The sequence below is a fragment of the Mirounga angustirostris genome, unplaced genomic scaffold, assembly GCF_029215605.1.
Source record: "Mirounga angustirostris isolate CCGP_5_RB_7025 unplaced genomic scaffold, mMirAng1.0.hap1 SCAF_12, whole genome shotgun sequence".
In the NCBI taxonomy this organism is placed as follows: domain Eukaryota; kingdom Metazoa; phylum Chordata; class Mammalia; order Carnivora; family Phocidae; genus Mirounga; species Mirounga angustirostris.
The window spans coordinates 31,578,805-31,601,837 of record NW_026991720.1 but is presented as its reverse complement, the minus strand read 5'-3'; the positions used below and the strand labels follow the sequence as shown (position 1 = coordinate 31,601,837).

General features: G+C 37.9%; 1 protein-coding gene across 1 annotated transcript; it reads right to left on the bottom strand.

The window, feature by feature from the left end:
• Window positions 1-3,768: 3,768 nt before the first annotated feature.
• ANKRD7 (ankyrin repeat domain 7) lies at window positions 3,769-15,201 on the bottom strand. Its single transcript, XM_064575618.1, is given in 8 exon segments — window positions 3,769-3,902; window positions 8,094-8,200; window positions 10,116-10,165; window positions 10,167-10,257; window positions 11,058-11,164; window positions 11,998-12,171; window positions 12,322-12,436; window positions 14,972-15,201. Coding segments are annotated over 8 exon segments (1,008 nt in total).
• Window positions 15,202-23,033: the final 7,832 nt, after the last annotated feature.

Genomic DNA, 23,033 nt, shown 5'->3' with positions numbered 1-23,033 from the left:
ACCAAGAGTAAATGTAAACTACAGATTTTGGATGACTGTGATGTATCAATGTAGGTTCATCCTTGGTAACCAATGTATAGTTTTGGTGAGTTATACTGATAGCGTGGGAGGCAATGCATGTGTTGGGACAGAGGTATATGGGAAATATCTGTATCTTCTGCTCAATTTTGTTGTGAACCCAGAAGCGCTCTAAAATACAAAATCTATTTTAAAAATCTCTGATCTTATCAAAAATGTTTTTACTTCAGAAGTTTCTATATTATGGGAGTTTTTTTCTCTCATTATAAACTTTCCTATAATATGCTAATATTTGATAATTTAAAATGTGTATACTGGAAAAGGAAATGATGATTTATGTACTTTCTATTACTATTTAAATTTAGTTAAACCTCTTTAAAATTGTCCGTAATGTGTCCTATAATGAAAGGATCAGGATTCCGCTAAAAGTTTGTTGTTGTTGCTGCTGTTGATGTTAAAATTTTGATTTATGAATGACTAAGAGACACACTGTCTGGGATCCTATGTGAAGTTACTATTTTAAGTGCTACAATGCCCCAGATGCTAAGGAGCCTTAGAAAGGGAAACAATGCCTCACTGGGGACGCAGACCATGTCTAGCTGCACATGTAGGTGGAGTCAGGGCAGGCGCACCAGTTTTTCCCCAAATATGTCTCTACCACTTCCTGGCCGCGCCCTATCAGCCTCCTATCACACTGTCCCTATTACCTGTTTTTTTATGACTCTTAGGTGAGGCTATGGATCCCCATCAAAAGATTATAGGGCACTTACCTCACGTTCCCCACTCAGCACCCCTGTGGATTTCCTGAGCTCTCTTAGTGGGACTCAGGCCTGTCACTACTCACGCCCACGTCCCTGCAGTCTCTCCTCTGGCTGGAAGAGGACCTGGACTGCCACTTGCCCTTCCTTTCCAAGAGAGAACACAACCTATTTCATCATTCTGGGGAGTGGGTTGAGGATCGCCTGAATGAATCCAGATGCTCCCCAAGTTTCCCGTTTCTCGCTGCCGCCTGATCCCACCCCGGAGCTGGAGGTCACAGAAGCAGTTCTTGCAGTGGTGACGCCCAGCATCAAAGCACTGCTGCTTGTAACCTCGCACTTTCGGGGAAGGCAACGAAGCTAAGGAAACTCTTAAAATCCTAACTACCAGGCAGTAGCTCTGGGCGGGTGCACATGTTCTAGCCGCAGGGACCCGGTGCCCAGGTGCTGGTCCGGCCCCCTTCTCTGGTCTAGGAAAAGCCCAGGGGCTGCTGTGTCCTTTGCTAGACCTGGTGGTAGCAGAGTGGTTGGTGGCGGGGGGGAGCGGCGTTCGGGTGGGCACTAGAGCCTACGGACAAGCTGGCTTGCACAATACCAGCGCCCTGCCCACCTGGGGCTGCAACACCGGGAAAGCCTTGTCACCCAGAAAACTTCCCTAGGCACCCTGCAATTTCCACCCCCTCTGATTCTAGTGGCAGAAGCTTCATTCCTGGAACTTACTCCACTCCCACATCTGGAAGGTAGTGGGGATTATAATTTGGGAGCCCATGCAGCAACCCCTGTCCCTGCCATGGTTTCAGAGTCTGAGAGCACGTGTCCCTGAAGGGAAACCTATGAGGACAAAGAGGGAAGTACCCTGTCCAGATGAAAAGAAAAAAGGCATTTCACAGTCTCTCCTCTCCTCTTCCAGCTCTGCCTCACTTAATAAAAGCTTTAAACTTTATCCCTAATGCCAAATGAGTTTCATGAATTCAGTCATAGAGTGATACTGACAAGATTTAAAGAAATTTCTCTACAACTTTAAAGAACTGTGAACATCATCAACCCTCTACTTTTGTACTCAGCTTAATTACATGCAAAATGGTTTTGTGTTAAGGAATTTCATTTTAAAATCTATTATTCAAAATAAATCTTTCATATAAATCTATTTAATGTGTATCTCTCCTCCCGCTCTTATAAAAGAATATAACGAGTTGGCCAAACAAGAAAGTAGCTTTGGTCATTTATGGTTTCTGGTCTTCCATATTTTTCAACACAGTCAAATCTTTTTTTCAGTCAACTTTTGATTCAAGTGGATCTTAAAACACTGAAAGACTTTGGAAAAATATTGGTAGTGTATTTTATGAAACATAAATACTTTCATACATTGTAAACTAGTAATCTCAGTCATAGAACTGTCTCCAATGGACATAATTCCCAAGAAGAAAACATGGATAGCAAGATAAGGTTTTCAGTATTTAATGGTGGGAGAAAAAAAATGGGAAAAAAATGTAATACCTCACAGTAAGGGAATGTCTGAGTGAATCATAGTGAATTAGAGTATCATGTAGCCGATCAATATAACTTATATCAAAGATACATGATTCCAAGGGTTCTGAAGTAGTATAAATGTAGTATAAAGGAGAAAAGATCTGCCTCATGAGAACAATCTTGGGAAGTGATTAGTTTATCTTCTTTCTATTACATTGAAGGAACTGAGGTTATAGTTAAGAAGCTTGAACATTCTTCTGCTTCTAAGTGGGCTAGGTAGGTATTTGAGTTTACTATATCTTTTCCACTCTGCTACTAAAACATCAATGGAAATAATAAATATATATATACATATATATATATATAGGAAGTAGAGAAGTTGGCATATTTTTTCTTATAATGATTGTAGAGGGCAGAAAACTCATTTTAAAATCTTAATAATAACTCTTATTGATAAAGTACTTACATTTTGTCAAGACTTAAAATTCAGAAGTCAGGAGATAAATTAATCTTAGAATATTTGTGAAAGAGTGAATATTCAAGTGGACAATAGCCAGACCATATATGAAAATAGAACTCTGATCCATAATCTCTGAAATCAGCCCAAAATTCAATGAATGAATGAAGGTTTTGACCAAAACCTTGTCATGACTGCCAATTTTCCAATATTTCACTTCTCCCTCTTTCTGCTTCCAACTCAACACTAACCAGAGAAAGCCAAATATGCTCTTCAAATTAATCACATAAAATGCAACACTTCTAATTAACCAATCTGCAGCTTCCCCATGCCAACCACCCCCAATTAGACTTCAAGTATGAAGTCTTCCATTTTTTTCAATGTTAGAGCTTTTCCACTTTCCTGCTTTCCTTTGAGTCTCTGTAAAACGTAAGTGATGATGGCGGACTCCCTCACTACAATCTCTGAATAGCTTCTATTTATTCTCATTTGGGTTATCTTTATTTCCAAAGTTTTCTTAGACCACCCAGCAAGATTTGATTTACATCATCTATCACTGCAGATCCCAATTTCAACTGGGCGCAGGTCCCATGGAGACTTCTTCTGCCTTGCTTTTAGTGGCTTATTGAGTCCTTGCTAACATAGAAAGTCCTCACAGTCTGAACTCTGCTCTCTTCCTATTGAGTTCCTGGGCTATTTATTCTCATCTTGGTAATAACTAAGATGAACTTTTTGATTTCCCAGTGCATATAAAAGTTATGTTTACACTGTACCGTAGTCTATTACATCTGCAATAGCACTGTGTCTAAAAATATAATGTACATATCTTAATTAAAAATACTTTCTTGCTAAAAAAATGCTAACCATCATCTGGGCTTTCAGTGACTCCTAATCTTTTTGCTGGTGGAGGGTCTTGCCTCGGTGTTGATGGCTCCTGACTGACTAGGGTGGTGGTTGCTGAAGGGCAGGGTGGCTATGGCAATTTCTTAAAAGAAGACAATAGTGAAGTTTGCCGCATCGATGGACTTGTTTGCAAATGATTTCTCTGTAGCACACAATGCTATTTCATAGCATTTTACCCACAGTAGAACTTCTTTCAAAATTGGAATCAATCCTCTCAAAACCTGCTGCTGCTTTATCAACTAAATTTATATCATATTCTAAATCCTTTGTTGTCATTTCAACAATCTTCATAACATCTTCATCAGGAGTAAATTTAACGTCAAGGATCCACTTTCTTTGCTCAACCATAAGAAGCAACAACTCATCCATTAAAGTGTTATCATGAGATTGTAACAATTCAGTCATATCTTCAGGCCCCACTTCTCATTCTAGTTCTCTTTCTATTTCTACCACATCTGCAGTTACTTCACTGAAGTCTTTAACCCTTCTCCTCCAAGTCGTCCTTGAGGGTTGAAATCAACTTCTTCCAAACTTCTGTTAATGTTTATATTTTGACCTCTTCCCATGAATCACAAATGTTCTTAATGGCATCTAAAAGGGTGAATCTTTTCCAGAAGGTTTTCAATTTACTTTGCTCAGATCCATTACACAAATCACTATCTATGGCAGCTCTGACCTTTCAAAATTGTACAAAAATATATTTCTTAAATAATAAGACTTGAAAGTCAAAATTACTCCCTGAGCCATGGGCTGCAGAATGGATGTTGTGTCAGCATGAAAATAGGCATTAATCTCCTTGCACATTTCCATCAGAGCTCTGGGGTAACCAGGTGCATTGTCAATGAGCAGTCACACCTGAAAGGGATCTTTTTGTCTGAGCAGTAGTGGGCTTTAAATTTTTCAGTAAACCATGTTGAAAAAAGATGTGCTGTCATTTAGGCTTTGTTGTTCTATGTACAGAGCATAACCGGAGTAGATACAGCGTTGTTTTTAGGGGCCCTACAATATTTGGAATGGTAAATGAGCAATGGCTTCCTCTTAAAGTCACCAGCATTAGCCCTAACAAGAGAGTCAGCCTATCTTTTGAAGCTTTGAAGCCAGGCATTGACTTCTTCTCTCTAGCTATGAAAATACTAGATGGCATCTTCTTCTAATATAAGGCTGTTCTGTCTACATTGAAAATCTGTTGTTTAGTGTAGCCAGCTTCATTATTTATCTTAATTATTATTAATTATCATTAGCTAGATCTTCTGGGTAACTTACTGGAGCTTCTATATAGGCACTTGCTGCTTCACTTTCCACTTCTATGTTATGGAGATGGCTTCTTTCTTTAAACCTTACGCCAACCTCTGTGAGCTTCAAACTTACCTTCTGCAGCTTCCTCACCTCTCTCAACCTTCACAGAACTGAATAGAGTTAGGGCCTTGCTCTGGATTAGGCTTTGACTTAAAGGAATGTTGTATCTGGTGATCTTCTATGCAGACTACCAAAACTGTCTTCACATCAGCAATAAGGCTGTTTTGCTTCTTATCTTTCATATGTTCACTGGAGTAACACTTTTAATTTTCTTCAAGAAGTGTTCCTTTGCATTCACAACTTGGCTAACTATCTGGCACAAGAGGCCTAGCTTTCAGCTTACCTCAGCTTTTAACATGCCTTCCTCACTAAGCATAATCATTTCTGGCTTTTGATTTAAAGAGAAAGACTTGAGACTCTTCCGTTCACTTGAACACTTAGAGTCCATTATACAGTTATTAATTGTCCTAATGTCAATACTGTTGTGTCTCAGAGAATAAGGAGGCCGAGGAGAGGGAGAGAGAAGAGGAACAGCAAGTTGGGAGTAGTCAGAAGATACACATATTGATCAATCAAGTCTGCCGTCTGATATGGGTGTGGTTCATGGCACCACAAGGCAATTATAATAGTAACATCAAAGATCACTGATCACATCACCATAACAAATATAATAATAATAATGAAAAAGTTTAAAATATTGTGAAAATTATCAAAATGTGACATAGAGACATGAAGTGAGCAAATGTAGTGGGAAAAATGGTGCCAGTAGACTTGCTTGAGGCAGTTACCACAAACCTTCAACTTATAAAAAAAAAAAAGCAGTATTTCCAAAGTGCAATAAAATGAGGTATGACTGTATTTGGCAACTGAATATTTACTATCACCAGACATTTTACAAGTGATGAGGATTTAACTGTGGACAAAAAAAGTTCAAGCTCTCATGGATCTTGCAATCCAAAGGGCAAGGGGGAGAGGAGTAGATAATAAAGCATTGTAAGTGACAGAATGGCAAGGCAACCAGAGAAGGCTTCACTGATGTCCCTTACGAGGGAAGGAATGTCCCAGGATACAACGAAAGGAAGAGTCTTCCCTGGAATCATCCTGAACCTAGACTGTGCTGGATGTGTTCAAGGTATGGCAAGGAGCATAGTGAAAACTATGTGCTCAGTATTTTGTTTTTAAATGCAAAATTGTAAATTCCCTTTGAGGAAAAAAAAAAGTTTAGCAGATTTTAAAAGATTACGAAAACATGCCAGAAATTTAACAGATGTTTGTTTGGGTCATGAGACTATGAGTGATACCTTTTCTTATTTCCTTTTTTCTTTTCTGTAATGCCTAAATTTTTTTAATATGTATTACTGTGGTATTTCTAAAAAAGAAAAAAGGTTTTGTCAATGAAAGTGCTTGTAAATAAAAGAGAATTTCCATTTACACAGGGTTATTTACAATGTTTTCCTCTATTTTATAGCTGACATATTAATATTTTTACTTTATTTAAATGCTCCAATGCATGCCTAACATATTATGTTTCAAAGTTTACACTTACGAATACTCCATTCAAAATTCTGACTAAAAAGACTTTTGCTGACTATAAGCTGAACACAAATTGTATCCTTTCAACTGATAGTTCATGATATAGATGTTTGTCTTTTGAAATCTCTTCACATCTTCTAAGGTGAAAATTGTTCTCCATTAAACTTTTCTTCAAATGAGTAGTCAATGAAATGCTGTGACATTTCATTTAATTGCTCTTTCAAAACAGACTTTTCTAATTCAAGGCAGCAGCAAAGGACTTGTAGAAATGAGGTTATATGTCTAGAAAACAAGTAATATTTGTAATGTCTTCATTTGTGTTCAAATATTTTCCCTCCTAAGTATATTTCTTAAATTCTACGCCTCAGCTACAAAACAATTAGCATCAATATTTCTGTATTTTATGGTCATTTAAAAAAATGAATAATTAAATTATCCCCTTGGAATCTGACAGAAATACAACCTTTAATGTTCACCATCTTTTTTAATGTGTTTGGGCAATTTTCCTGACCTAATATTTCTATTATGCTTCAAAACGTACAAAGATTAACATTTCATTAAGAACTGCAACACGTATTGCCATGGGTAAAAGGAATGGGGGTGTTTTTAATTGTTTAGCCTCAGGAGATACTCAAAATATAAGAGCGGTATTTTTAACTTTCTACTGCTTTATTTCCCTAAAGAACTGAAGTATTAATCACAGAAATTCTTTACTTCTTATAGCTGCGTGAACATTATAAGAGAGAGAGAGATAGAGAGAGACAGTAGGAGAGGAGCATATAAGGATGAAGAACAAGAGTCCAAAAAACAAAATTTCTTGAGTAAGATTAAGTTACAAAGGAAAATTCAGGTAAATTCTCTCTTAAATTCAGTCACCTCGAGGCAATAGGACCAAGCACTATTCTAAGTATCATAATGATAGATTTGAGGGGATGAAGAAAGAGTGAATAGTTGTGACAGTCATATGATCTCCTATTGCCATCAGGTTCCCTCTGTCTTAAATTTCCTTTTTTTTTCTTCTTTTTTACACTATAGTTGAAGGGTAGGGGAGGAGTGTGTTTGCTGGTGTATTCACAGAGTATAACTGTAAAAATTTTTATGTCATCCAATTAAAAAAATGTCAAAGTAACATATACCCACCAAAAACCAAACAAACAAAAAAGCTATGTTTTACAGACCTAAATAACTCTTTGTTTTTTTGAAAATAAGCACCAAAAATTATTTTAATAGATGCATAGTATTTTCAATTCACAAATACTGCTACCTAATTTTAAGTTTTAAGTAATGATTAAGTATGTATTATATTAACAATTATCAAATATACTTAGCTGAAGTGTTTTTAGAATAAAATTAGAAATTTACTAATAGCTTTATATTATTAAAAATTTTGTTTTTTATAACTGGTAATTATCATAACTAGTCATATTTTGTTTTTTATAACTAAACTATGGATAAAAAGTATCTTAATCATTTGGTATCTCTTTACATTTTCAGTCAACACAGTGTCAAAATGTTTTAATTACAAAGAACAGTTCTTAAAAATATTTAGCAATTCAAAATTGGAGAAAATTTCTATTTCGAATTTAAATATTATTTAACTGAGTCCCTTTCTAAAAAGCAAACCATTAAAACTATTTGTTTAGTTTGTATCTTCTTACCTTCCTTCAGTTCTTCTCTATCAAATGTAGTGCCCAAGGTTGTATCTTCAGAATTAGTCTGTTCAACTTTCTTCTCCTTTCCGTAACTGGCAATTAATTGATGATATCTATCCATAGAGAGAAAATATATATGAATTCCAGGATTCATAAATAGTTAAATTCATAATATATAATCATCATATCAAAACCTTAGATGTTAGCTAATGCCTTCCTAAGTATGTCTTACACTTGCTGCTGACCTCAAGCCTCCTTTCAAGCCAATTCCCTTAACAGACACCATTTTTATTTCACATACTCCCATTCTCTGGTACTTTTCTTCCTGCTATCACAAATAAACTACTAGCAAGGTAGAAAAAATAGCTTTGGGTTATTGTTGATGTATTAGGTTGCTAGGGTTGCCTCACAAAAATACTACAGACTGGGTGGCTTAAACAACAGACATTTATTTTCTCACAGTTCTGGAAGCTGGAGACCCAAGATCAAGGTGCCAGGAGGGTTGGTTTCCTCTGAGGGCTGTAAGGGGAGCATCTGTTCCAGGCCTCTCTCCTTGCTTTGCTGACTCTTCACCTAAAAGTTGCCCCTCTGGCAACAAGCACTGTTAGTGTCTCTATATCCTAATCTCCTTTTCTTACAAGAATACCAGTCAAACTGGATTAGGACCCACTCTACTGCAGTCATTTTATTTAACATCTCTTTAAAAGCCCTCTCTCAAAATACAATCATCCAAATTCTGAGGTACTGGGGGTTAGGACTTTTTAACACATGATTTTGAGGAGGGAGGAATGGGACACAATTTAGCTCATAACACTTGGCCTTAATGAGCAGGGGGAGGGGCACAAGGAGAGGGACAGAATCCTTAAGCAGACTCCCCACTGAGCGCGGAGACTGACACAGACTCCATTCCAGGACCTGAGGATCATGACCTGAGCTGAAATCAAGAGTCGGCTGCTTAACCGACTGAGCCACCCAGGTGCCCCTATATCCAAACTTTTTAAATGATAAGGAAAATTCTCTATTTAAAAGGAACAGGAATTCTTTTTATAAAATGAAGAATCCTTTCATAGCATAGAATAGCAGTAATTTATCTCTGTACTTAAATTTTTATAACATGGTTTGCTTAAACCAAGGTAAAGCAAGGTACATATGTCCAGTATTGCAAAGAAAATATTGTATTCAATTATGGTTCATATATTTAATGGGTTATGAATCCCTTAGTTTATAAAGTTCAGTTTAGACTTCAAAAATAAACATCTGAATGTATATATAAAAATTACTTCTCTCTCTCTTTTTTTCCTCTCCTCCCACCCCTATGATGTCCATATGGAATTAATGATTAAAAGATATCACTAAAATGTGGATAAAAGGTGGAAGAACAAGAAAACAATAAACTAGAAAAAAATACCTATGTATAATTAAAATTTTACTTTAAAATGAACCTATAAGGAAAATACCTTTATGTTACTTAACTTCATTAGCTATATGTAAATTTCTGTTCATTTCATCTTACTTTCTCATTGACTATTAAAATTAGAAATGCATATTTATACATGAAAAGTTCTGTCTTTTGGGCTAATGAGAATATATACTTAAGAATTTTGAAAACTTATCAAACTAAAGTTAGCTAACAAAACAATAATCAAAACTTGAATAAAATTTTTACATTACTCATGTGTAAAAACAATGAAAGAGGCTTGTGTAGATTAATCAACTTTTGCCCAACACTATTACCCAGATGTTTTATTATTGGCTATGTCACTATTTGCTGAAATCACTGTCCTGACATACTTCAAATTCCCATGCCACTGGGAGTTAATCTGCAGACTCAGCATACCTGCAGTTCTTATATTGATTCGACCCTACAAACAGGTGAAATCAAGGATCCCTGGATCCATGTGGCCAGAATTCATAATATGGTTACCCCTACTGCAGAGCTTTGCCTTTGTCAGCTTTGTACTTTGGGAGCTCATGGTTCTTTCCTTATGACCATATCCCATACAATTGTTAAAAGATATGCAGTACCACTTACACAGTAAAACCATTGAAAGAAGCATATTCCTCAGCTGTGAATCCGTAAATATCTTGGCAAGATAGGTCCACTTCTTGCTGAAGAAGAAGACTGACTAAATTTGTTGGTTCATCACTTAGAGCAATCATAAGGGCTGTTCTGGAGCAAGAGGGATAGATACATAAACGTGTATTTATAGATCTTAAACATGTCTTGTACTTTTTTTTAGAAGTTAGTCTTCCAAATTTACCGTTCAAATGTAGACTATCAGGGAAAGAGTCAGGGCAAGAATGTAAAAAGTGGGGCAGATCTGCTCAAAAAGGTGTACCAATCACATTATATTACAGAGCCTAAAAATAAGAGTCTCTAGGAAGCAGCTAGCTCAATATTTGTTTATTTTATTTTATTTTTTTAGACTTTATTTATTCATTTGACAGAGAAAGAGCACGAGCAGGCGGGGAGCAGCAGAGGGAGAGGGAGAAGCAGGCTCCCCACTGAGCAAGGAGCCCAATGCGGGGCTCGATCCCAGGACCCTGGGATCATGCCTGACCCAAAAGTAGACACTTAACCGACTGAGCCACCCTGGTGCCCTAGCTCAGTGTTTTTTAGTCCCTGCTCCCTGGAACCACAGTATTTTCAAGATATCTCAAAATGCTAGGGAAGGGCATGTCTGGGGCTCTGGGTACCTACTCCCATTTAGCTACAGCACCTAGGATTTAGACATTGAGTTTCTGTGTAAGATTGTAATTCTAATGTTATAAAGAATAATAATAATGACCTACCAATTTGGACCAACTGTTTGATTTTACAGAAACAGATCCTGGGAATCTAGGTAATTTACCTAAAATATATAGCCAGATCTTTTATCAATATCACAAAATGTACACACACACACACACACAGATGTATTGTCTTGTTAGGTAGGTATAGTTGTAGGTCTTATTTAGCATTTATTATACCTTTGATTCTTATCTGAAGCATTTACATCTGCCCCTCTCTTCAGAAGATATTCTACCATTTTCGCATTATTTTCAGTAATGGCAAGTAACAGTGGAGTATACCCATCCTGAAAAGATTATTTCAAAATGATTAGTTAAAATATTGTACTAACATTGTATGCCTTTTAGATTTAAGTTCAATTTAAGAGATAAGTGTGTTAGTAAGAAACGTCTGAATATACACTTTAATTTTAAAAAGGTTTTGATATATACCAAAATATGATTTCAGAGACTAAGAAAATAAACTGGAGTTGGGTCATTCAAAAATAAAATCAAAGTTTTTACTTTAGGCCTAATTCAAATTGTGGGCAAGAGCAGCCTGGAGTATTTAAAGCGAAGAGCACCTAGCATTTAATATAAGTATTACAAACCATCAATTCACATTTCATAATGTTATCATTGAGATTCCATAGACCTCTAAGGCTGACACTTATTTTGGGCTGTGAACTTAAGAAGCTTAAAAAAAACCCCACAAAACTTATCTCAATAGGAGAGTTGGATTACTTTTAGTATAGTAAGTGATTTTCTAATTTAACCCTAATATCATTATCCATGAGTATATAAATAAGACAGGCAAAAATGTAGGCTTATGATTTTTAACCAATATCAACTTATAGGGAAACCAGATATTTCTCATTTGATATAGGCCTTTGAACAGTTATCAATGTTAAATATAGTATTGTTTTGGAGGTCAGTGTTACAGTTCGAAATGAAATGGACCAAGATCTTTTAAAAAGGAAAACCTTATCAGTGTTTGATAATCTCATTCTTCTCCTTTTCCCCAGTTTCATTTTGGAAAACTCACGCTTCATCTAACATGTGTTTCAACAGATATGAATATCTGCAATACATACCTTCTTCCATTGCTTTCTAAAATATAATGTTATTTTTAATAGACTACCTTATTTTGATCTTCAAGATTAGCTTTGTGCTCAAGCAATTTTTCAACTAATGAGACACTTTGGCCACAGACAGCATAATGGAGAGCAGTATTGCCATCTAAATCTGCCAGATTTGGGTCTGCACCATGGCCTAGAAGAATAGTAGCACAGTCCTCCTTAGCACACTGTACTGCCTGTCAATACAACAAGAATAGATGAGTAACCAACTTACTACTCAGGATGTGATATATTAAACTAACGTTTAATACTATGCTTTAAACTATGAAATCCAACAAAAGTTAACTAGAACTCAAACGCATTCCGAAAAGGAAAAATTAACACACCTTAGTCAATGGAGACCGGTTTTCACTATCGCAGACATTTATTTTGCACTGTTTCTCAATTAAGAGAGATACAATATTTGAATATCCATTAGCACAGGCCAGGTGCAAAGGTGTTCTATATCAATATAAAAAACACAAAGTTGGAGGTAAGTCTTAGTTTGAGAAGTTACGATACTCAAGAACATGCCAGATCATATACTGTTAAAGTATTTGCTTCATGTACTTATTGACATTTATATACAAGTTATATTAATTATAATTGCTTTCTACTGAATTAAAAAGGCCATGCAAATGCCTTTAAGATCAAATATTTAACTGGTTTCACTTCAAGAAAAGTTTATAATGAGTTAAAAATACATATGTATGTATGTATGCATTGTATTCATCAAAAAATATCTAGTAAGCATTTACTATGGCTAGGCAGGGTTCTAGGTGATGAAGATACAGCAGCAAACAAAAGAGACAAAAATACCTGCTCTTATGGATCATACCTGCTAGTGGAAGAAGTAAACAAAAAGCTTAAAATAGAAAGCATACCAGACAGTATTAAGTGCTAAAGAGAAAAATCAGGCAGGGAAGATAGGAAATGTCAGCAAACAGAGAACTTGCCACTGTACAAAGAGTAGACAAGGTAGCCCTCGCTGATATCTGGGGGTGGGGGGCGGGGAGAAGCACTTCAGGCACAGGAAACGGCAAGTCCAAAGGCCCTAAATACATTTCTGGCATTTCTGTGGAACACTAAGGAGGCCAGGGAAGCTGGAGATGAATGAAGGGAAAGTTGTAGGACAGAAGATCAGAGAGATAATAGGATGGGGGTACATGTCATGTAAGGCTGAATGAGCCACTGGAAGGACTTTGGCCTTGACCCTTAATGAGATGAAAAGCCCGTGGAAGTTGTTACCGCAAGGAATGACTCATTTCACATACATGTTATAGGATCTTTCTGGCTACTGTATTGAGAATAAACTGAAAAGGTTAAAAGACAGAAAACTAGTTAGGAGGCCACTGAAGTAATTTTGGTTGGATAGGACAGAGATTTTGACTAGAATGGTAACTGTGAAGGTGGCAGGAAATAGTTGGATTTTAGCTATATTTTGAAGGTGGAGCCAACAAGATCAGATGGATGATATGAAAGAAAGAGAGGAGTCAAGAATGACGCTAGGGTTTCTGGTCTAACAATTCAAAGAAAAGAATTTGGTTATTCTAGAAAGAGAGATGCAGGTCTGAGGAGGAAAAACAGGAGCACAGTTTGGGGATATTTGAGATGTTTAAACAGGGATGTGATGGAGCCAGTGGCTCTCACAAACCAATTGTTAAATTTTCAGGAACTATTCAAGCCAAATGACATCTCATTGGTAGCTTGGAATCGGGGCTTCTCCTCCCTTTGCTTTGCCCCCACCCTCAACTAAGAGCCTGTTATTAAACATTTACCAGCACACCACAGTCTATCAGATATCCACGTTGAAGTGTAGTGTTTATATACATGACTCTAGAGTTCAGGGGAGAGGTCTGGCCAGAGATAAAAACGTTGGAACGCACTGGAATACAGACATTTAAAGATAATCTCTCTTCACCAGGCAGGTGAAGATTAAGACACACAGAATCATTTCAAATTCCGAGCCCTCAAATATTTACCAGACAGGAAGAGGAAAATAAATCAGCAAAAGAGTCTGGAAAGAAATGCCCACAGAAGTAGGAGAGGTGCCAGGTGAACCAAGTTTCCTGAAAGACAAGACATTTTTTCAAATACTACTGATAGGGCAAGTAAGATACTTGGCTGAGATGCCAGCTGGGTAAGACTGAGAACTGACCCCTGAATGAAGTCATACTGAGGTTACCCATGACCCCGTAATGTAATTCAATGGAGTGGTATAGGATAAAAATTGGAATAATTTAGATAACTCTGTTTTTGACAGAGGGAAGGACATAAAACTATTGGCAAACCGACATAAACCTTCTTTATAACCATAGCTTCCAGTTACCCAATTATGATGAAAAATGATGTTTTTCATACCCTATGACTTGAAAACTTCCCACGAGATTTTAAGGTAGGCATAGACAGTACATATTTGCTGTTATTAATGCCAAACACATAACTTCTTTGTTTCCTAATATATAAAATTACTTTTGTTTTTGCAGTAAGTGGTTGTGATGGGCTTTTTGAAGATATTCTGCAATTGGAAAAAAAAAATTACAGGAGATCCAAATTAAAAAGCCAATTGTTTTGCTGTCTCAATGTCTTAAAATCTTAACAACCACTGTTCTGGGAGGTCTCCTCTACTTTTTTCCTATTAGTACATTAATACTATGGTAAATCTTGGGTGGCTGGGGACAATATATGTATATATATATATCAAATTAAAAACCAGCAGTTTGGGTAAAGGGTGAAGTGCCAGGTGGAGATTAATGCAGTGGGAGGAGTGGAGGCAATCAGGGAGGACACAAATAACCTCAAATACGCAGGTAAGCATTTTAAGAAGTAACAAGCTGGAAGTTGGGAGTGTGACCCCCTGACAATGTTATCAGACCTCTCCACTATGGGAAACTCCGAGTGACAACCAACGAAGCAGCCCAGACAAGTCCTGTTCCTGATTACAGGACCCAGTGGAGCCGGCTTCCTCTCCACACTGCCCTTCATCCGTCTGGTCACCTGTATTCTCTGTCCCGTATATTCACATCATGTTTCTTGAGCTGAAGGTATTCCTTCACCTTCTCCAAATCCCCGACTGAGGCAGCTTTGTGAAGTTTCTTTAAATCCTTATCTCGAAGGTTGTAGCCTGGCTGGGTGGGGTGATGAGTGCTGGCCCGGCCTATGGGTACGTGTGAGGAGGGGCTGTGGGGCTCATCCTTCCTTCTCCAGAAAGTGAAAAGCTTCTTCATGGCGGCACAGGAGACAAGTCCTTCAGTTGGATCAGGGTGTCCCTGCGGTTCCCAACGGCCCCACCTGCCCCTTGGGCCTGGCCCCTCCCTACCTCCCCGCCCCCTCACCCTCTCACTTCCCACCCCACCCCCACCCAGCTCGAGGGCGTCTCTGGGCGTGTCTTCACCCCAGAGTCCAAGCTAGCCAGAAACCGGAAGTGGGCCAGTGACAGGAAGTGATCAAGACAAGAAAGGGGTTGAACCACTTGCCTGGGGCAACACACCCACCTCAGTTGCCTGGCAACCGCCAGGGCCTGGCGCAGCACCCACACCTGTAGGGACTCAGTACTGAAGGCGTCCAGACCCAGATTCTCGGTTAAGATCTTTGGCCGACGGCTACACTGTCAATCTTACTGGTAGATCAAGAGCCTTTTGGCAGAAACCTGCCAATTTTCTTACAAATAACCCCTTCTTCTTCAAGGATAGACCTAATGACTTGAACTCTTGAAAACAGATTTACCTTCCTTGTGGTGGGGACGGATCTTCTCCAGGGATCTCGCCCTCCAGTCTAAGTATCCACCCACCCCCCAACATTCACATGATCTAACACATCTTTAACAATAACTGAGATCCCTCTATAATCTCAATTTCAAATTTACTTTTGAATGCTACCTCTCATATTCCAGCTCGTTTTCTCATGTCACAAAATTCCAAAAAGGCTTCCAATTCATTGCACCTACAGTCCATTAATTCTACCACCTTTCACTGACCTTGACCACCCCACTCTGTGTACACATTTCCCTACTTAACTAGATTAAATTCCATTGTTCATCATCATCATCACTCCCCTGCATATACCTTCAATGTTTGCACTCAATCTTTTTCTTACTTTCTGCCTAAACCTCAGTCCTAGTTAAATCTAAAACTCCCATCTAAAATGGTCTGTCCTGAGCCACTCTGACTAAAGGAAAAAACAAAGCCATGCTGTCCTGTCTCACTTTTAGTTCATGAAAATTCACCTTAAGTGGATTGGAATGCTTTCCAGCAACCCTCAAATATTTCCCTGATCCATTCATACTCACACTTTTCTTGACCATTTCATATCTTCTCTACAAATGCATTCTTGGCTGATGACCTGGTTTCCTGACCCATTGAGAAAAGAGAATTAATCAGAAGAGATATTCTGTAGTCTCCCAGGACATCCACCTATCTGCCTATCCTTTCCCAAAAAATATTTTACCTTCTCTTCTGTTCCTATTGATGATGTGTCCATGTTTCTAGCAAAGACCAGCCCTTCTCTTGTGGACTAGAACACATCCTCTGTAGCCTGTCCATGAACACTTGCTTAAGCAACCGCTTACTTTCTCATGTGTCGACAAAGTTTGTCTCTCTGTTAACTAATTGTTATTAGCATAAACACACGCTAATATTTGTCCAACCTACAAATCAACAAAACTGATCACATCTCTCTGTAACCATTCATTGTCTCATTTCTCTCCTTTACAGCAAAACTCCTTTAAATTGTCTATAATCTTGTAATCTCTGTATATAATTTTTCTTCCTCTGTTCTTACAGCAAATCCTATCATTACCTATTTTTTATTGAGGTATAATTGATGTATAATATTATATCAGTGTCAGGTATACAACATAATGATTTGATATTTGAATATACTGCAAAATGATCACCACAATAAGTCTACTTACCATCTGTTACAAAAGTTACAAAAACTTTTTTCTTGTGATAAAAACTTTTAATATTTACTCTCTTAGCAACCATTCTTTTGTTCCTATCTCTCTCAATTGATACTGCTTTCAGTATGATTGCCCATGACCTCTATCATGTGAAATCCTACTGTCATTTCTCAGTTTTCATAGAAATCCAGTAGCATTTGACACAGTTTTCAAGGACCATTGCTTGCTCCTTGAAACACTGTCTTCACTTGGCTTCTAAGATATCACACTTCCCTGGTTTGATTCCTTCCTTTCTAACCATTCCTTCTCGGTTTGCTGATTCCTCTTTAGCTCCAATATTGGAGAGCCCCAGGATCAGTCTATCAACAGCTTCATTTTTTTCCCCCTCCAAAACCCTGGAGTCATCCTTGAGTCTTATCTTTTACATCTACATTTAAATTGCCAGCAAATCCTGTTAACTCTAATTACAAAATATATCCAGAATTCATTTGATTTATTCCTGTATCCAGATTCCCTTCTGGGTGATCGTATTTCACCCATGGCTTTAAGCCATCTATATGCTCTCAACTCCAAAATTGAGAGTTCTAATCTGGTCCTCTCTCCTGAACTCCAGACTACTATATCTAGTTGCTTATAGATTCTAGAGGCATTTCACACTTAACATGTCTAAACTGACCTCCTCACATTCCACTCTGTCCCTGTTTTTCTTACTTAAGAACAGGTAACTCCATTCTTCAAAAGTCAGGTCAAAAGTTGCTCAGGTCAAAAGTCTTAATGTCTTCCTTGACTTCCCCCCTTCTCAATGGCTATATCAGTTAGCTAATCAGTCAGCAAAACCTAAAAACATTACCTCCAAAATACATACAGAGTTTGACCACTGCTATCCATGTAGCACAGGACAACATCATTTTTTTAATTTGCACTATTTTATTTTAATATTTTATAGGAGAATCCTGACTGGTCTTCATGCTTCTGCCCTTGCACACCGCCCTTGCCCCAGTTTATTTGGAACCCAGCAGCCTGAATGATTCAGTTAAAGTGCCTTCAGATGATATCATTTGTCTGCTAAACATACTTCAATTATTTCCTAAATCCCTTGCAATAAAAGCTAAATTTCTCATAACGACGCCATGGCCCTGTGCAATCTGTGACCCTACTCCTCCATCCCACCCTTCCGGCCTCAAATCCTTCCTCTTACTCAAGCTCCCATTGCTCCAACCACTGTGGTTTCTTGGTCGTTCCCCAACATACTAGGCGTATTCCTGTCTAATGGCCTCTAACCTTGTTGCTCTCCTTTCTGAAAGTGCTCTTCCTGCCACCTTAATGTAAGTCTTGAGAAGGCAGCAATTTTTTATGCTTTGTTCCAGGCTAATTCTCAACTTCCATAACAAGGTTTGGCACATTAAGTGCTCAGTAAATGTCTGTCAAATGAATGGATAAACATTTAAGTAATAACCTCTGCTCCTATCTACTTTTTAAATTCGTTAGTGCAATTTTGGACACAGACCTTTTCCTTAATTTCATGGAGCAGAGGTAAAAACCAGGATGTCTTGTTTAAACAGAAACTTGAGGGTGGCAGATGAGAAAGTGAACACAAAACTTAATGTGAAACTGGCCCACCGGATCTAACTCTTTGCCAAATCACAAACCTCAGTCCATCTCCACAGGAGCCTTCAGTAGGCAGCTTCCTGGCCATGAGGAATGCCAATCCCTAATCTATCCTCAGCGTGCTCCTAAAAGCAGAAATCATCAAAAAGCAACACATGGCACTCAAGGCATACCAACAAAATAATCCAGTGGGTGGGGAAAGAAAATAGCAGAACCTCTTTATACTTATTATCCTATGTTGCCTTGAAAACGATTGTATATGTTTGTATGTTCTATAACAGACATGATATGTTAGTATACTGACACATGCAAACATACACATATGTAATAATAACCGACGCTTGTCACGTATTGCTCCAAGTGTTTTGCATAGCTTATCATGTAATCTTCACTTAGTCTTGTTGAGATAAGTACTATTTGTATCATCATTTTATAATGAGGACGCTGAGGTGCAGCAAAGTTTAATGACTTGCTCAAGGTTACTGAACTAGGAAGCTGAGAGCTGGGATATAAACACATGTACCCATGATTTGAACCTACCCAGTCTGACTCCAACATTTGCCTCATTAGCCAAGCAAAAACCAAATCATCTCTCTCATGAATAGATATTATCCCTGTAAACCCTACTTTTAATGGCTCAGAGGAAAGATTTTAGTATTATTCACAACTTATTTAAATCACTTATTCAAATACATTTGTTGAACTCCTTTCTAGTGCTGCATGATGTGAAAGATGTAAGGAAGAGGAAATAATGTGACAATTGCTGACATCAAGTCAACGCACGGTATGGTTTAGATCAGTGGTTCTCAACCAGAGGCAATTTTATCCCCCAGGGAATATTTGGCCACATTTGGAGAGATTTTTGGTTGTTAAGACTGAAGAAGAATACTGCTAAATATCCCAGAATGCACAGGGCAACCTTCTATAACAAGTACTTCCCTGGCCCCCAATGTCAATAGTTCCCAGGCTTAAAAACTCTAAGTTCTATATTATTTCAGGGTAGCAAAGATGAAAAAGGTATCTTATGTCCTCTGCCTTCAATGAGCTCACAAATGTTTAGTTAACCTCCACCCTCCCACCCCAAATCTTTCTCAACTATATAAGTTAGTGAGGGTCAGATTATGTGTGCTCTACCTTTAATATTAGCATAAAGGGAGGGAATGACAAACTACCTAGAGTAGGTTACCAAGGGTGATTTTAAATAAAAAAGAGTTCTTGGGCTGGGCTTGAAGGATAGAGTTTTTCTGAGTGTTCCAATAACTTACCCATCATCATAAAAGTTAATTCATAACAGAGGCATAAGCAAAACACCCAAGAATTAGAGGAGCACCCAATATCATCTGTGGAACCTTGACCAAGGTTAGTCTGGGATCTGAAATGGGTCCTGAAGGTTGGGTGGAATTTTGATATGGTATATCTAATTTAAAAAATAGATAGAATAGAGAAAGAACTTTGTATATTTTATAACTAAATTCATGTTAATTACCCATTTGGGGAAAATGCATACTTTAAAACAGTATGTTGTAGTGTAGGTATAGTGCAATGATATTTGAGTCTAATTGTGACTCATTGCTGTGAATTCTCCTAAGTATCTAAAATCTTAGAATGTTGCCAAATTGTGAATTACTTTTTAGTGTGCTGGGGAATATCTAAAAGAGAGCACATTTATTCTTTGTTTAAGAAGTTTAACAACAGGGTGCCTGGGTGACGCAGTAGGTTAAGCATCCAACTCTTGGTTTTGGCTCAGGTCATGATCTCAGGGTGATGAGATGGAGCCCCACATTGGGCTGTGTGCTCAGTGAGGAATCTGCTTAAGATTCGCTCTCTCCCTCTCCCTCTGCTCCTCCCCCTGCTTTCTCTCTAATAAAAATAAAAATAAAAATAAATAAATAAATTATTTTTTTAAAAAGTTTAACAACAAAAACCAACTAATACATATCCAACTTTAGGTGACTATTTAAACCTCCATTAGACAGCCATATAAATAGACTACTTTTCTCACTCATGTGGACAGCTTGGAGGATACCCTTCTTTATGATTGAAGTCCTTAACTTCCACCTCCCCCTTCTTACCCCAACCAAACTAGGATGATGGCATAATGTTGTAGAGATCTAGGCTACCCTCTTGGAGGGAGCAGGTGGGATTGGCCAAACCATGTACTTTGACACAAGTCTGTGACAAAGGAAGAAAAGGCACATTTCTCTAACTTTCAAAGGTACTTCTAATGGGCCAGTAGTGCCCCTATTTCAGTTCTATTATAAATTCTTCTGAATTTATTTTCTTGGTTTTCTCTCTAAAACTGTAGCTTCAGTTGGCACCAGACAGTCTCCTGGGGGCTGGAGCTGCACCACTGTTTTCCAGAAATCCATGGACCATGACTTTGCCTGGTCTGATCCAGCTTGTTTTAACCTCATTTCTATGCAAAACAAGTCCTTCCCAATTTTGATGGGGGTTGAAATCTTTTTGTACTTTTCTAGCTTTCCATTTTTAAAGAGTCACTTCCTATGCCCTTTGACTCCTTAGTTCAACTTTCCTTAATGATACATTCCTGAATTACCATCACGGAATACAAACTATAGGAACTTGGGCAATATTCTTAACCTTTCTGAGCTTGTTTTCTCACCTCAAAAACCTGTGAAAATAAATGAGAATGAAACTATTCAACACAGTACCTGATAAAGAGATGTTACTTACCAAAATGTTGGTTCACTTTTCTTTTCCTTTGGGTTAAAGAAATAAAACTAACCCCGTTTTTTCTTTGGCTGTTTTCCTTATTCCCTTGGGCTTACTGTTTCAGTCCTGTGCAGACTTCAATGCAAAACTCAGCATAGACTCTGGCTTTCACCAAATTTCCAGTGACACCAGGTCTACCATTAGTTTCCCAGTTTGCCTGAAGTGTTATGGGACTATAGTAGATTGGAATATTGGTCAGCAAATATTCACTCTCCTCTTCCTGAAGTGACAGGTTGCCTTCTTCTAAGAGAAGCCCATCACCCTCCTGCATTCTTACCATCCTCTGTGAGAACAGTATGCTTAGATAGCACTTCTTCAGTCTGGGTCCCTGCATGAGACACACATAGTTCAGCTCAGAACCCAGGCCTAGTTGACACCAGGAACCCAGCTGGGCCCAACAGAGCCACAACCAACACTCACAAGCGAGACATTTGATTTATTGTTTAAGCCACTGAGACTACGAGATTGTTTATTACCCTAGCAAAAGCTGATCAGTATAGAAATGGAAATGGAAAGGGGGTTCTGTAGCTCCTGACATTTCATTCATCCAGTCCCCAGGACATAAACTGTGTTCTACTCCTGGATTCTGCCTCCCTCCCCTAGTTGTCCCAGAGTAGCTCAGTCCAGCACTCCATTATCAGTCTCTTTATTATGCAGAATTGTTTTCCTCTTGCCTGTGAAACTTGCAAGCAACCTGTCAGCTCACACACAGAGAGTGTGTGTCTCCCGTAAAATGTCCTTACCTAAGAACATTATCAAGAAATCAGGCCTTTCTCCACAAACAATTATTTTATCATCTACAGGGAAAAAAATTTCATTATCTGTTATGTAAGATGGATGCTTTTATCCTGTAGTCTTTTCTGAGATATTAAGTGAATCTTACTAAGTTTAGGTAATCACTTTCTTGCTTTAAAAGAAACAGCTGATATTTCTTTTCTAAGGAGTTGCATTAGTTTCTTATTGTTGCTGTAACAATTTACCACATACACAGTGGCTTAAAACAACACAAACTTTTTTATCACACAGTCCTGGAGGTCAGAAGTCCAAAACAGGTCTCACAGGGCTAAAATTGAGATGTCAGCCTTCCTTTCTGGAGATCTATGGGAGAATCGGTTTCCTTGTCTTTTCTAGCTTCTAGATGCTGACCACATTCCTTGTCTCTAGAATACCAGAAATTGAATTACTTGGACCTCTGCTTCTATCCTCACATCTCTTTCTCTGACTCTTCTTCCTCCCTTTTTCACAAATTAAGGAGCCTATTTGCATTGGTTTCACCCAGATAATCCAAGATAATCTCCCATCTCAAGACCCTTACCCTAATCATATATTTTTTCCTTTTGTAACAGTGTATCTTGTAGGGAAGTACTTTTTCATGATAGCCATCCTAACAGGAGTGAGGTGATATCCCATTATAGTTTTGATCCACATTTCCCAAATAAATTGTACATTGACCACTTTTCCATGTACCTGTTGGCCATTTTTGTGTCTTCTTTGGAAAACTATTCATTTCCTCTGCCCATTTTTTAAATCAGGTTGTTAGCCTTTGTTCTCTTCAGTTGTATGAGTTCTTCATATATTTTGGATACTAGCACCTTATCAGATATATGATTTGCAAGTATGTTAGCTCATTCCATAGGTTGCCTTTCCATTTTATTGATCATTTCTTCTGCTGTACAGAAGCTTTTTAGTTTGATGTAGTTCCACTTGTTCATTGATTTGCATGAATACCTGAAATATTAAGGCTACTGATGTATTACTTGTTATTTTTATTGCATATTTAGAGATGATTTTAATTTGGTTCAATAGATTTTAATTTGG